Raw genomic sequence first — 14,727 nt, forward strand, 5'->3', positions numbered from 1 at the left:
GGGGCTGTCTGCACGGTGTATGCACATTCTCTGCATGTCCACGTGGAATTTCTCCGGGTGCTTTGGTTTCCTCCCACATTCCCAAGATGTACATGTGAGGTGAATTGGCTTGTCTGAATTGTCCTAGTCTGAGTGGGTGTGGGTGTGAGTGGCCCTGTGATGGGACGGCGTCCTGTCCAGGGTGGGGTACTGCCTTGCACCTGTATGAGCTGCTAGGAGATGCCCTGGCCACCTATGATCCTGAGCTAGAATAAGAGGGTTAGAAAATCATGACTTGTTTTTATTAATCTTTCTTAAATGTATGCATAGCTTACATTTACTTCAGTGTTTAATAGAAGTGTTTTGTATCTACCTAGAAGTTTGGTGATGTTTTTGTGCCACAGAACTTAACTCTTATTTATATCAATTAGCCCAGGGGTTGGCAAACTGCGGCTTCTGCGAGCCACATGCAGCTCTTTGGGTACGTACATGTGGCTCTGAAGTAAAATTGAAAATGAAAATAAAATTATCATAGTTTCACTTATAAAATTTTTAAAGCATATTATTCACATGATGGTGATTTCGTCTTATGGCTCTCGAATAATTTTTAAATTGTTGTGAGGGACAGGATTGGCTCTTCTGTCTCAAAAGTTTGCTGACCCGAGTTAGCCTCTAGTATAATTGGTTTTGTTCTACGTCCTTTCACTTAAAGTAGCCATTTCAAAGAACCTATTGATGATGTTGACGACTTCCTGTATGCCTGTACTGTAAAAGCATAACAATGTGCAGAGAGTGGTAAACACCAACTTCTAGGTGGAGACTATCTCTGGAGAAGAAAAGGCAATGTGCTCTGTAAGTGGTAAAATGTTAGGATTTGACAAAAGAAAGTGCTGGGAACTTGGCTATTCAGTATAGAAATAACTATATTTTTCATATTTGAAACATTTCAGAGAGCTACCCACACACATACACCTACTTAAGCATAGAATGTAGTTCCAATGATGAATTTTAGTGCTCACTGCGGGCCAGGTACCATGATGGGAACTGGGGATATAGGTTTGAACAAAGCATGTACCTGCCCTCAAGAAGATAATCTCAAAGAAGCCAACTTGGGTTCTGTTAACTTTGCTACTGATGGCTAAGGAAATCTGTGCTTTAGTAAATTGGACTGAGACTCTTAAAAGTTAAGCCAGTTACTGAGGACAGCAGCAGATAAAGAGACTCACAATTCCCTGCTTCCTCCATCTTTTAAAAAGTGAAGATAATGGGGCAAGAGCTGTGAGAATAAATTCAGCATAAAACAGAGATAACTTCCACACATACGCCGAAATCACTTTTATTATGTTAAAAAAATCCTTAATGAGATAGCAATTATTCATGTGGAGAGTCCAGAAAACAGATATATGATTGTATTAGTCTTATCCTTGATTAAAGATTTATGAATTATACACGAAGCATTACTCCCTAGAGTCGGTTACTGAAGGTCTAAGAGGCTGTGAATTTGGAAGAGCTTCTCCCTGCTTGTCTGCCTGCTTCAATCAGACCACACAGCTCAGGTATAAGGATGGACATGTTTTTCTCTTTTGAATTTAAAACTTTACAACAGTTCGGATACTGTAAGAGAAGGAAACAGAAAACACAGGTTTTGAATATCTTTTAAGACCACTAAAAAAATTGTATTTTTTTTTTACCCTTCTTTCTTCATAAACCTCAAATCATTACTACATTCTATAATATACAACTAAAGAGGATACTTACCTCTTTCCTGCATGCAACAGTTCAAAGGCTTTATTAATTTGGTCAAAAGATAGATTGTGAGTCACAAATTCATCAACTTTTATCTTTTTGGACATATATTCAGACACCAGCTTTGGGATGCTTTCTACACTCTTCCATCCTAAAAGAAATCACACATCTATTGATTAATTTTTTGCAATAAGTCTCTACAGTATGCTTATTACTTTGTGGGTAACAAAAACATTTAAGAGAATAAACTTTTCATTAACTAGGAATTAAAAATCTTCAAAATTAGCATAGAGGTGAGGAAAAAAATGTAGTCATGCACATCATTAGTTAAGAGAAAAGTAAATGCCTTTTTAGTACTTTCCTTTTTCTGTATTGATTTACTTAACTCTCATTAAGTCTCAATTGAAACTTTTTGAACACCCAGCCCAGAACTTGGCAAGTCTTAGATAGAACCAGCTTATTTATGTTTACAACAGCAAAGATTTCTATAATCATGAAATTCAAAGAAGAGAAATATTGATGTGATATGTGACTTTATTTCTTTGGTTTTAAATTCAATAATGAAACAGGTGAAGTTGAAAGCAAAGGACGAAATCTTGCTACCATAAAATTTTAAGCAAAATCAGATGCTTTGATTTTCACCTGTATTGAAAGAATGAATAAATCAACAAAGAAGCCTTCTTACCTTTAAAATGAGGGATGCTTTGGTCCATATTTCAAACCTCTTTTGAATTTTCCAAACCTCCCCCATTATCTACCAATTATTTTTTTCCTACAAATTGTGAGCTTTTTCTTTCTCCTTTAAAACTCCTGTTAACTAAGACAACTACAACTGTAGACCAATACTTTTATTTACATCTGTGGGTCCTATTTTAGCAACACCCATGGGGCTCCAGTGTTCCAGCTTAATTTTCAACCAGCACGTGCTAGGATGAGGCTTTAGTTAAGAGGCTCCTACCAAGCCCCCTGGCTCCATCGCCCAGTCTTAAGACTACTCTTTCAAATCCAGCTACAGACCCTAAGATAATGCCTCAGAGTTGCATGTGTGGCTTTAAAAGTCTGTTCTAAGATACTCAAATGCGGCATACATCTAGGGCTTTGGAAAGGAGGGTTTAGTCAGCTTGACATTTTGGACAGAAAATTCTATAGTACAAAGAAGGAAAACTTTAGCCAAAACCCTCATTTTAGCATACTTTTCTTTTGACTCAAAAAGTTAGCATAATACAAGGTAGGGGATATTAACAGGTAACCTTGTTAAACACAGGTAATTAAAAACTCATGCTATGTGATTTTTTCCCCCTAAGAGGATGGTAAGAATATATATATATATTTTTTAAACCTGTAAAATCTTTAGATTTCATTCATTCACAGTAGTTGGATACACAATCATGTTTTGATGTCTTTTCGCTTCCCTAGCTCGGTGACCATGAAAAAGGGGGAAACTCTTTCTCAGCATTCTACTGGTATTTAGGAAACCCTAAACTGCCATGAACTTTTAAGATCACACAAGGGAAAAGTGATAGGTCTGGCAGGTTTTCAATTTTGATATAAGGTTTTGTCTAATTTAGAATTTTCAACTTAAGACTTAGTATTGGCTACTGCTGAAATCAGTACTATTCAGACAGAAGAGGATCACACAGTGATCACCTTACTGTCTGAAAAGATCAGTAAAGCCGCTAACCTACTTAAGCCCACAGCATGACACAGGGTGGCTGACACTGTTGTTTGCTTACCTTGCAATCGACTTCTCATTCCTGCCCTTCCCCCAACTATATCCTCATTAACAGCAGCTTTTTCTTTTCTTTTAGTGTGTAACAAGTGGCCTTGTGCTTCGGGAGAAGCTGAGCACCTCCTCAGCCCCAGCGGAAAATAATGACTGAGTGTGAAACCCTTCTATTAAAATAACTTTGTATGAAATGACTCATGATGAGACAGTAGCCCATGAAAATTCTTGTTAAAATAAGAAAGTTAGCCTGGAATCAAACTCTGCCAATGGAAATAAGAGAAAAAGTACCCCTCTCATCTATCAAATTACCTCCAAAGGCAGTGCCTTTCCATGTGCGGCCTGTTACCAGCTGGAATGGCCGAGTGGCAATTTCCTCCCCTGAAGCAGCTACTCCAACCACCACGCTGACGCCCCAGCCCTTGTGGCAGGCCTCCAGCGCTGCTCTCTGCAGACAGAGATAGACCAAGTCACAGAAGGCAGTGAGTGCATTCTGCTAAGAATACCACCCCCGAAACCACCTGGGGGTGAGGGTGGTGTCACAGAGCTTTCTAAAAAAAAAGGGCAACAAAATGATCAGACTGAATGTTTAGTAAATTTAATTTTACTGTAATAGCTATTTTAAAAAAATTACTACTTGGTTGAAAAATAACATAAATTGAAAGCATGTTAAGCTTTTACTTGCTGTCCATTTTTAAAATTAAATACTAGCTCAAAATTCTAATGACTTTAATAAGAGCAGGCAGAGAAATCATAGTAATACTTTTGTTGAGTGTCTACTCTGTGTCAAGTAGGTGCCCTTACTCCCTGCATTTTACACATGACGAAGCTGAGGTTGAGAGAAGTGAAGGCATTGATCAAGGTCACTGACTCAGTATGCGGACAGAATCTAATTTCAAGGGTCTCCAACACTGCATCACTCTGACTTTTTGAGGAGATATACTCTAAGATTTGGTATGCATTGTGGTTCAAGTAGTTATTTCCCAATTTTGTATGAGAATTCTTATCAACAGACTTTTCCTTTCCAAAAACAAAACAATTTTAAATCATAATTAAGAAAATTGCATTTTAAAAAAGTAGTTCCACAAAAAAAGAGAGAGAGAGAGAGGGTAATGAAGCCAAGCATACGTACCATGACCTTCACATTACCAATACACTCAAAGGAATAATCCACTCCCCCATCAGTCATCTCAATGAGCACTTCCTGGATGGGTTTACTGAAGTCCTGGGGGTTGATACATTCAGAGGCTCCAAACTCCTTGGCCCTTGCAAATTTATCTTTATTGATGTCTACACCAATGATCCGGGATGCACCAGCCACCTTACAGCCCATAATAACCGCCAATCCAACTCCTCCCAGACCAAAGACGGCACAAGTAGAACCAGGTTCCACCTAATAATAAAGACAGTCTGTGAGATAGTCCTTCCACAACAGTCAAGAAACTCACAGGGTTCCTTACAGATTGGGCCAGTTTGATTATTCCACCAAAGCTCTGTTGTATCCAGTTAGAAAGCAGAAGCGAGGCCAACACTTACCTTGGCAGTGTTCACAGCAGCACCATAACCAGTTGAAATGCCACAACCCAGGAGGCAGACTTTATCCAGAGGCGCTACAGGATTAATTTTAGCAACAGAGATATCAGCCACAACTGTGTATTCAGAGAACGTACTGGTTCCCATGTAATGTAAAATTGTCTTTCCTTTGCAAGTAAATCTGCTTGTGCCATCTGGCATTAATCCTTTCCCTTGAGTGACTCTAAAGAAAACAAAATGGAAAAAGTCAGGGTAGAATCAGGTTTTCTAAAACACATAAGAAAAAGAAATTAGTTTTAAAAATAATGGCCAATAGTTAGAAAAGTGTGCTAAGACCAAAAGTCTAATTTCTGATGTTTTTTTTTTTAAAGATTTTTATTGGGGAATTGGGGGGATGGGAACAGCGCTGGGGAATTGGGGGAAGGGAAACAGACAAGTTGCTGTCGTTTTGTTCTTCAGTCTAGTTGTGGAGGACATTGCTTCACTGGCCCAAGTTGGCACCATCATTGCGCTCTTCCCGGGTGAGGCAGATCAGTCGCCGGCTTCTGGATGGCCGCTCACTGCGACTGCTGGCCGCTCACGCTGGCTGCTGGCTACATACGGTAGCCCATGGCAACCCACTGCCACAGGGACTGCAGCCTACGCCGTCGCCAGCGACTCACGGCAGCCCAGCTCCAGGTTGAGCTGTTGTTCAGCATCTTAGCTGTGGAGGGCAGTGTCACTGGCCCTCATATGTGGGATCCGAACCGGGGCCCTCTAGCGTCCCAAGCCAGTTCTTAACCATGGCAACACTCGGCCGGCCCTTTCTGATGTTTTTAATTAATAATTTAGCATCTTTCAGCAATGCCCTATTAAGAAAACTTACAAGAGATTTACAACTTTACCATCTTTTCCAACATTCAATATCCTTCTGGATCTTATTGTCAGGGTATTAAAATAATTTTAACAGCTACAACTTACAGATCAGATGAAATTATTTTAAAATTCCATCATAAAACTCTGTGCACAAATGTGACGTCATAAAGATAATTCAGCATCTACACAAGTAGAGATCGATCACAAGCAATTATTCAGATTGGCTGATGAAAACTGATGGCCAAACTGGCTAATTTAGACCTTTCAGGATGCCTCTCTCAAAAGTCTAATAGTCCTTAAGGATTTAAGTTATTTTTCCTCTTCACTTAGCTTTTGCCTGTGTAGTTCGTTACAGTAATGGGGGGGAGGGAAGGCGGGAGGCAAAGGACAAACTCACAAAGGCAACCAATATGATATATGGTAACGAACATTATTTTTGATATTCTACATGGAGACGTGATGTCTGGCTTAGGAGTATGGGACCTAAAGTCAGACACACCTGGGTTCAAATCCTGTGTGATCTTGGGCAAGTTAATTACCCTCTGTGCCTTAGTTTCCTCACTAGAAAATGCAGAGAAACAATTATATTTTTCTCACAGATTGCTAAAAAAAATCAAATGAGATGTTATGAAAGCATTTGCATTGTGTCTGGCATAGTGCTTACTAAATATTTGTTATTTTTAATAAAATTATTAAAATATTTTATAAAAATATTTTTAAAAATTTGATGTACACTTTTAGACAAATCCTTAGGAATATATATGAATAAACAAATACACAGATGAAAAGAAAGTGGATTGCCTCTGGACTTGAGTAAATACATGTCCTTTGAGAGAAAAACAAAAAATATGACCAGAAACAAAGAACACATAGGTGACGAAGCTCTACCATAAATGTTGCATCTTTATGAGAGCAACCTGTTTGTTTAGTGTGAGAAATCACTTCTTCCCAGGAGTTTCATGAACAAAAGGTACCACGGGATACATTTTAAGCTCTGCAAGCATCTGTCCCTCTAAAAGGTTACAGCCAGCCACAAAAGCACATTACCATTATTAAACTTGATATATGACAGAATTTTCCAGGCTGTTTGAAGTTCTCTTTGAAAATAACTAGGTTTTTCTTTTTTTTTTTTGTTGGTCTGGCTTTGCCAAAAGTAACTGGATTTATGTTATAAAATAAATGGAATCTTGTTTTCCAAAAATACAAACTAATTTTGTCAGTGGCATTAGAAAACAAATGTAAGAACAAATAATCTCCCATATATTCCTGGTGGGAACGTACCCTATGATGCAGCAATGCCAATCCCAGGAAAACACCAAAGAGAAAGTAGTGCATATATCTGTTGCCTTATAGCTTCGTCCTCAACCGCCCCCGACTACACACCAATCCCTGACCTAAATCTTCCTCAAGGGAGTGTCTCCGAACGCGCTGAGACCCGATGGAATGATGTCGGTTAGCTCCTTTATCTTTATGGCCGCGGTACAGTGCCGCCATCCTGGGGATTGAGTGCAAGGGAGTATGAAGGCACTGCTAGTGTTGGAATACAATTCGGCAGGTGGATGGAAAACAGCCATAAGGCACGTATCACACGGACTTCAGAAAAAACAAGCTTCACTTCTTTGAAGTGTCTCAATAAAAGCCACACGTTGGCCCGATTCGGGGCTCAGTGCCAGAGAGACTGCAGCCCCCTGGCCTCGCCTTAACTCTATACCTGACTCTTATGTTTCTTTAACCCTGCGCCACACTCTCCCCCACCACCCTTGCTGCGCGGGACATGGCATATATCCACCAAGAGACATGTATAATAATGTTCACAGCATCAATCACAACAGCCCCAAACTGGTAGCAACTTAAATGTCTATCAATAGAATAAACGGTGGTACTTAGAGAGGAATGTGAGAGCCACAACAGAACAGCTTGGACACATCTCCCAGACACTGTCAGTGAAAGAAACCAGACAAAAGAGCATATAAAGCATAATTCTGTTCATATGAAGTTCACAGTGAAAGAAATCAGAATAGTGGTTGGTTGCCTTTGAGGGAGGCAGGTGTTGACTTAGAAGGGACCTCTGGGGTGCTGGAAGGATTATCTTCATCTGGGTGACCATTAGGTGTATATATACATAAAAATTCATTGAGCTGTACACTGAAGATTTATGTATTTTAAGTACTTTATTATATGTCTTTTTTACCTCAATAAAAAAGGAAGCAAAGAAGGGAACAAATACAAGGAGATGGTAAACTGCCTCAAGGAAATTCTTTGAGTGACGTTACCTTACTACAATAAAGGAACTACCTTTCCCACGTTAAGTCTTCCCAGTTGTAGTCTTCCCAGTAGCCTTATGAGTAAGTTTTATTACTTCGATTTCATGGGCAATAAAATGGACATAAAAATGATTTCATTTAATTTCATAAGCATGTCCCTCCTTATTACATATTTTGGCAAATCTAACCTAATGTTATGGAAAGAGAATGAGTTCAGAAAATTCAGTTTTCTCTCTTAATAGCTGATGATACTGGGCAAAGCACTTAATTTCTGAGTCTTAACTTTCTCTTCTATGAAAAAAATTAGGATACTAATGATGATAGTGAGATTGCTATAAAGATGGAATGAAATAGTTCATGTATAAATTGCCACAGAGTTACTTCTTATCATCATTAATATGACCTCTTGTTTTAAGAATAAAATAAAAAGGTACTAACCTTATCTTCTGGCAAAGGTTCGTTTTAGGATTCAGACAAAATTTGCATTCTCCACACTGAGGGATGTAAAGTGGGATGACAGTATCACCTGGAAAACAAATGCAAAGGCATTATTCTGAATAGGCAGCATATGTTTTTAATGAATGAATGCATCAGCCCCTGCAAATTCCTACTCTTGTCAACTCATGCGACTTTGCAAAATTAACTTCAAGGCTTAGAACTTTACCTTTGCAACATCATTCAGATGCTGCCTGATTGCAAAAAATACAAGTTTCAAAATTTTTATTAAGTAAACTCTTAAACCAATAACTGCATTACAAGGATGTGCTTCAAAATACTGACTCGCTGACGCATCTTTAAAAATTCTTGCTTGGGCCGGCCGAGTGGCTCAGTTGGTTAAGAGCTCGCTCAGGACTGCGAGCTCTGAGCAACAGCGGTTCGAGTTCCGGCCCGAGCTGAGCTGCCGCTGAGCTACCAACAGGTGACAGAAAGGCTCAGCTAAAAAAAAAAAAAAAAATCTTGCTCAACTGGACAAAATTGGCTTTGGAGATTATACTTAAAAGTTTCAGATGAACAGCAGTCTGCAAAATCAAAGAGGAAAAAAAACCCATCAAATATTTGTGCTTCCCAGGTGAAGAATAAAATCAATCTTGACAACTTAGGCAATAACTTGTTCATAAACAAAGTATACTTTAAGAAATGTAACTTCCCTATAGAAATAAGCCAAAATTATAAAATATTGATAACTGGTTCAAATACTGTCTTACCTGCTTTCAGTTTAGTAACTCCCTCACCAACACTTTCCACAATTCCAGCACCTTCATGTCCCAAGATCACTGGAAAACTCCCTTCAGGGTCAGCCCCACTCAGGGTATAGGCATCAGTGTGGCAAACTGCAGTGGCAATAATCTATCAGGATGTTAAAATAAAGAGCATTGAAGTGTGTATGCGTGTAATTCAAACTGAGGCATAGGTCAAAGGAAAGCCACTTTTACTTTAATGCCATATTTCACTGATTCTAAGATACATCTCTTTCATAGTTTAGCCCCTCTAAAATCAGCATTTGTTTACAAATCTCTGGCATCTTAACAACAAGAACTAGCAGCATTTTTTTAGTGGTACATAAAAGTAGTGGTGCATTTATATGCAGTGAAACATGATATATCTATCGTCCTTTTCAGAGTTTAGCAAGACAAGGTAAACAAGGTGATTGTATGGGCACTTGTGCCTGCAGGTGTCAAGAGGAACAGGACCTGTGTGCAAAGCCAGGTGGAGCCCATTCGCTACAGGCCTCTTTTGTGACTGCTGGGAAATGTGATTTCTTAAAAAGTATTGACTATTTCGAAATATACCAGCATGCCTGGTCTGTGGCCAAACTCTGAACTTTTAGTGGAACCAACTCCTTTTCAGCAGCCACACACAAATTCTACCTAAATAAGCCTTTTACCCTTGTGGCTTTGGCTTTGATTTATCTTTCCACGCCACCAAAGCACAAAAAGCAAGTTTTAGAGTGTTTGTATTTATGCCTCTCTGCTTCTTACCTATAAACACACAATGTAACATTCTTTGCTATTTTTGTTAGCAGTTTTCCAGGGAAGAGAGCTGAACTCAGTGTACCCCATACAGCTAGCTCATCTTAGCATATTCTGGAGAACTTTTTTTTTTTCAAAACACTCAAGTTAATTTCTGACCTTAAAGAAAAACATACAGACTAGTATAAGATTTCAGATTTCTGGTACTGGGTTTAAAGGGACCTTAAAAAGCTATTTGGCCCTGGGCGTCCTGACCTGGCATGTGTGATCTGTGGGAATATGAGGCAGTACATGTATGAGGTGTGTTCAAAACAAACAGTGAATGCTTAAATTAAAAATATATATATATATTACAGTACAAGGCACATTCCCATTAATCTCCCTCGAAATACTCCCCCTTGCTTCAAACACACTTATCCCATCGTTCTTGCCACTTTCTGAAGCAGTTCTGGAAGTCCTCTTTCGTGAGTGTCTTTAGTTGCGCCATTGTGGCTGCCTTGATGCCCTGAATCCATTCAAAAAGTTACCTTTTCATGGGCATTTTGACTTTGGGGAAGAGCCAGAAGTCACATGGTGCCAGATCTGGTAAATAAGGTGGCTGAGGACATGCCATAATGTTTTTATTTGACAGAAATTGTCATACCAGAAGCGATGTGTGACATGGAGCGTTGTTAGATGGAGGATGGTTTATGGCACACTTTAAAACACCTTATCTCAACTGTAGCTCACACCTAACTGACTGCACCGAACAAGTTGAAACTTGTCACACACTGCTACTAAGGTTGGACGTGCCGCTTCCTGTATCAAAGATCCCTGCCTTTCTGTGGATGGCACTGGGCAGCAGCATTCACTGTCTGTTTTGATCACACCCTGTACATGTGGTGTGTGTTGAAAGGTGGGATGGGGGACATATATTTCAATTTACTGCAATAAAGAGGCGATTTTTCAAGAATGTCAGTTTTAATCAGTGGTCATGCTTTACAGCATTAATTTTATATCAAAACAAATAGAGTAGAATGCTAAACATATCCAGCTGGGTTGCCTTTGCAATAGTATACCTCTCTCCAAGGGTAACTCCATTTCTCTTCCACAGCAAAGGTTGAGAAGCACTGGAATAATGCACCCCCTGAAACCTGGTCCTGTCTGCAGGGATCAGTACTTTCTAAAGCTCTCTAAGCAGACTGACTTCACTTGCTTGTTGCTCCAGTTGACCAGGAACCTCTTTCCTAATCTTATTTGAAGTCTCCTGTTAAAAATCTGAAGACCATTTATTCTTCTGTTGTTTCTAATGTGTCACCATACATTTTAAGTTTTGGAAGGAGCAGAAACAGGAACATCCTACAAAGTCCCCTTAAACCCAGGCTATAGAAATAAATTGCAGTAATCTGCTCAGCTCAACATCAAAGCTAAAAGATGGAGAGGAGTGCTACAAAGGTGAGAGGGAAGAAATAAGAGATGTTGTAATTCTGTGGTTGGATGACTTTCAATACCTTGTTCTTGACACTGTCCTTTGGGATTTATCCTCTGCAGACCTCAGAGGATTTATCTATCCAGAGACCTAATTGTAAGTCTTTTTTTCCAGTGCTTTAGATGTAGCATTACCTTAATTCGAACCTCATGAGCCTTTGGGGGTGCCACCTCTACCTCCTCTATGGAGAGAGGCTTTCCAGCCTCCCAGGCAACAGCAGCCTTGCACTTGATAACCTGAAATGGGGGAAAAAAAGAGAGCAAGTTGTTTATCATCCTGAACTAATAATGAACTGCTTATCAGTTAATTTAGATACTGATAAATGCTAATCTTAGAAAATATATCACAGATTCACAAAGAAACATATACCTCTAAGTGATATGAAGAATTGTTTTGCAGGTTTTTAGATTTCATATAAATATGCATTAAAAATATTTGAGATGACCAGCTGGTCAGATATGAAAGCCTCTTCTGGTTAAGAAGTTTTAGTCATCAAATATTTAATGGGACTCTCTACAGTGCCCAAGGGGGAGAGGGTTAAGAATAAAGGTTCCAAGATAATTTGATTCAGTAAGTCTGGTATAGGGTCCAAGGAATCTGAATGCTTAACATGTGCCCCACAAAATAATTCTGCTCAGGCAGGTGTCATAACATTGGTGTAGTGCAAAACTGCAAGGTGGGAAGGAATGTAAGGAGTATCAGACCTGGGGAACTTTAAAAAGTACATCTATTCTTTTTAACTGTGTTATCCAATACAGTATCCATTTGCCACCTGTGGCTATTGAGCACTTGAAAAATGGCCAGTCTGAACTCAGTTAAGCTGTAAGTGTAAAATATACTCAGATTTTGAAGACTTAGTACAAAAAAAAAGGTTAAGAGTATTTCAATATTTTTAAAATACTGATTACCTGTTGACAGTATTTTGAATATACTGGATTAAATTTTAATCCAACTTTAATACAGCTAATAGAAAAATTAAAATTACATGTGACATATAGTTCTATAGTATAGGGCTGCCTTAGAGATTCTAGTCAGTATACCCCTCCATTACCAGAGAATCAAGAGTAATGAGAAAGGTTTTGATCTGTTTACATAATGGTTATGGAACATGTTGACAGAACAAAGGTTGAAAACCACAGGGTTTATAAGAGACAGACTGGAAAAATCAATAATTACAAAAAGTGTGATTTAAAGGGAGGGACAAAGTGCTACAGAATGCAAAAAGTGGAGAAGGACTGTAACTTTGGTTGCTGAGCTTGCAAAGCTTCAGTTTTAACTGGGATACCTAAGGAGAAGGAAGAGTTACTTACAAGTGGTGATAAAACACGGACTTACAGGGTGATTGTGAAGAGTGAATGAGAATGAATATGAAACCCCTAACATAGTCCTCGGCAGAATGTAGCTTTGCAAAAATAAGTTAGTAGTTATTAGCAGCAGTAGAACAAAGTGTGGAGAAAAAGGAGAGTTGAACTATATAAAGAGATGAGTGCCTTGTGTAAATTGGTGAGGCTAGAAATTATTGCTTTTAAAATTAAAATGTAGGTATTAAATCTGATGGTACAAAGAATTCAGACACTGCACTGGAATCTTGATTCACCTCAATGTACATAAATCTCAAAAATCAAATTCAGAATACTAACAATGAAGTTAGAATGTTAGAGCTCTTAACAATGAAGTTAGAATGTTAGAGCTCTTAAGCAACCAGAATATTTTGTCCATAATCTAAGTTTTATGCTCCCCCCTTTTAAAGAGTGCTTGAAAGGAGTTTAAACTTTTCCTTTCAACGACAGTTCGAAACGAAACAAGGCTCCACTCTACATCACAGGCAACTGCCCTACTTCAACATTTTAACTATTATAGGAATTATAATTTTTTGCCTTGTCTGAATAAAGACACAGTAATAAGGAAAAACAACTTCCAATATGTGAAGTCTGAAAGATCTTTGGAGTTTACCATTTCTGTTCAACTCCAAAATTTCTAGAAAATTTCTAAAGTTTGCAAAGCAACTTTAGACTGATTAGTCATATTATTTGTACAGCTCTACCTTTCTTTATTGTCTAATGTGTATTTCAGAGACCTGGTATGGGCAGACCTGGATTGGAATCCCGGCTCACTAGCCTCAGTGTGACCACTAAGCACTACCAACCTCTAAGCCTCAGTTTTTGGACTGTAAAATGGGAACATTACCTCACAGAGGTTTTACATGAGAACTAAAGGAGGATATAAAGCTCTGGTACCTAAATATTAAAAAGTGTTACTGAAAGGGATCTAGGAGTCTTCCTAAAATATATTCCTTGGTGGCATAATAATGGCTCAATTAGGAATTACTATCATGAAACACAAGCAACCTGTAGGTTAGAGGCACTGGCTGGCCACAGTACGACCTGAGGCAAGGTACCATAAGTCCTATACATGTTCTGCAACAGTATGCAAAATAAGGTACAAAGAAGCCATTTTTACCATAGGTTAATTGATATAAACAAGAGTTAAGTTCCTACTGGCATCTCATCAACAATATAATGAAATGGCGCTGAACAAAAAGACGTTATTACAGAACATGCTGCCCTTATTTTTGCCTAGGCAAAGCGTGGCACGTCCTAAGCCACTTTCACCAGGATACGCACAGACCACTCCCGCCCCACATTCTCCGCTTCTCCCCTCCCCATCCGGCTGCCCAAGCGCAGCAAAACCCTCCCAAGGAAGAGCCCGAACAAAGCTTCCTTCCCGCCGACCCGCTCGTCCGAAGCCCCTTTTCAGCTCCGGTAGCCAGCGGCCAGGTTCCACCCTGTGCTTCCTCTCCCTCCCTGCTATTCTCCTCGGGCCGTAACTGGGCCTCGCTACCTGGTTCGCCATGCCCGCTGGCTCGAGTCCGCTCCCGGCGTGTGTCCTACGCAGGGGGCGTGGTGCCGCTGCGGCGTGAGTGGGACGTGCATTCGGCGCGTCCTGCCTCCGCCTGCGCCGGGGGTGGGGTGGGGCATAGAGGCGGGGCTTGCAAGAGCTTGGCCTGGAAGGGCGGGGCCTGAGCTGAAGCGAGGCTTGTGCTGGAGCTGGAGCTGGTGGGCTCCTACGGGAGGCTGGAGGTGTGTCGCGAGGCTGGATCGGGGGCTTCGGGACTATCCCAACAGCTGGCTGCAAAATACCTGTTAGGAAAGTGTTTCCCCGTGTAACTTTACCCGAGGCAGTGCACAT

General features: G+C 39.8%; 1 protein-coding gene across 1 annotated transcript; it reads right to left on the reverse strand.

Annotated features, from left to right (window-relative positions):
- Window positions 1–1,297: 1,297 nt before the first annotated feature.
- On the reverse strand, window positions 1,298–14,484 carry ADH5 (alcohol dehydrogenase 5 (class III), chi polypeptide). The gene is made up of 9 exons (XM_019661649.1): window positions 14,380–14,484; window positions 11,673–11,774; window positions 9,306–9,447; window positions 8,539–8,626; window positions 4,985–5,204; window positions 4,581–4,841; window positions 3,761–3,896; window positions 1,738–1,876; window positions 1,298–1,593 (listed from the first exon to the last, which is right to left on the reverse strand). Exons 1-9 carry the CDS (start codon window positions 14,389–14,391, stop codon window positions 1,569–1,571), a joined length of 1,125 nt encoding a protein of 374 aa, XP_019517194.1. The 5' UTR covers window positions 14,392–14,484; the 3' UTR covers window positions 1,298–1,568.
- Window positions 14,485–14,727: the final 243 nt, after the last annotated feature.

Source organism: Hipposideros armiger, unplaced genomic scaffold (assembly GCF_001890085.2).
Source record: "Hipposideros armiger isolate ML-2016 unplaced genomic scaffold, ASM189008v1 scaffold_357, whole genome shotgun sequence".
Taxonomy (NCBI): domain Eukaryota; kingdom Metazoa; phylum Chordata; class Mammalia; order Chiroptera; family Hipposideridae; genus Hipposideros; species Hipposideros armiger.

Bases quoted from the DNA above. Each gene is read 5' to 3' on its own strand.
- ADH5 (XM_019661649.1), bottom strand. The intron at 4,842-4,984 runs GTAAGTGTTGGC...CTTTATTATTAG, and splicing joins CTGCTGTGAACACTGCCAAG to GTGGAACCTGGTTCTACTTG. The intron at 1,877-3,760 runs GTAATTTGATAG...GATTTCTTTTAG, and splicing joins GAAAGGCACTGCCTTTGGAG to GATGGAAGAGTGTAGAAAGC.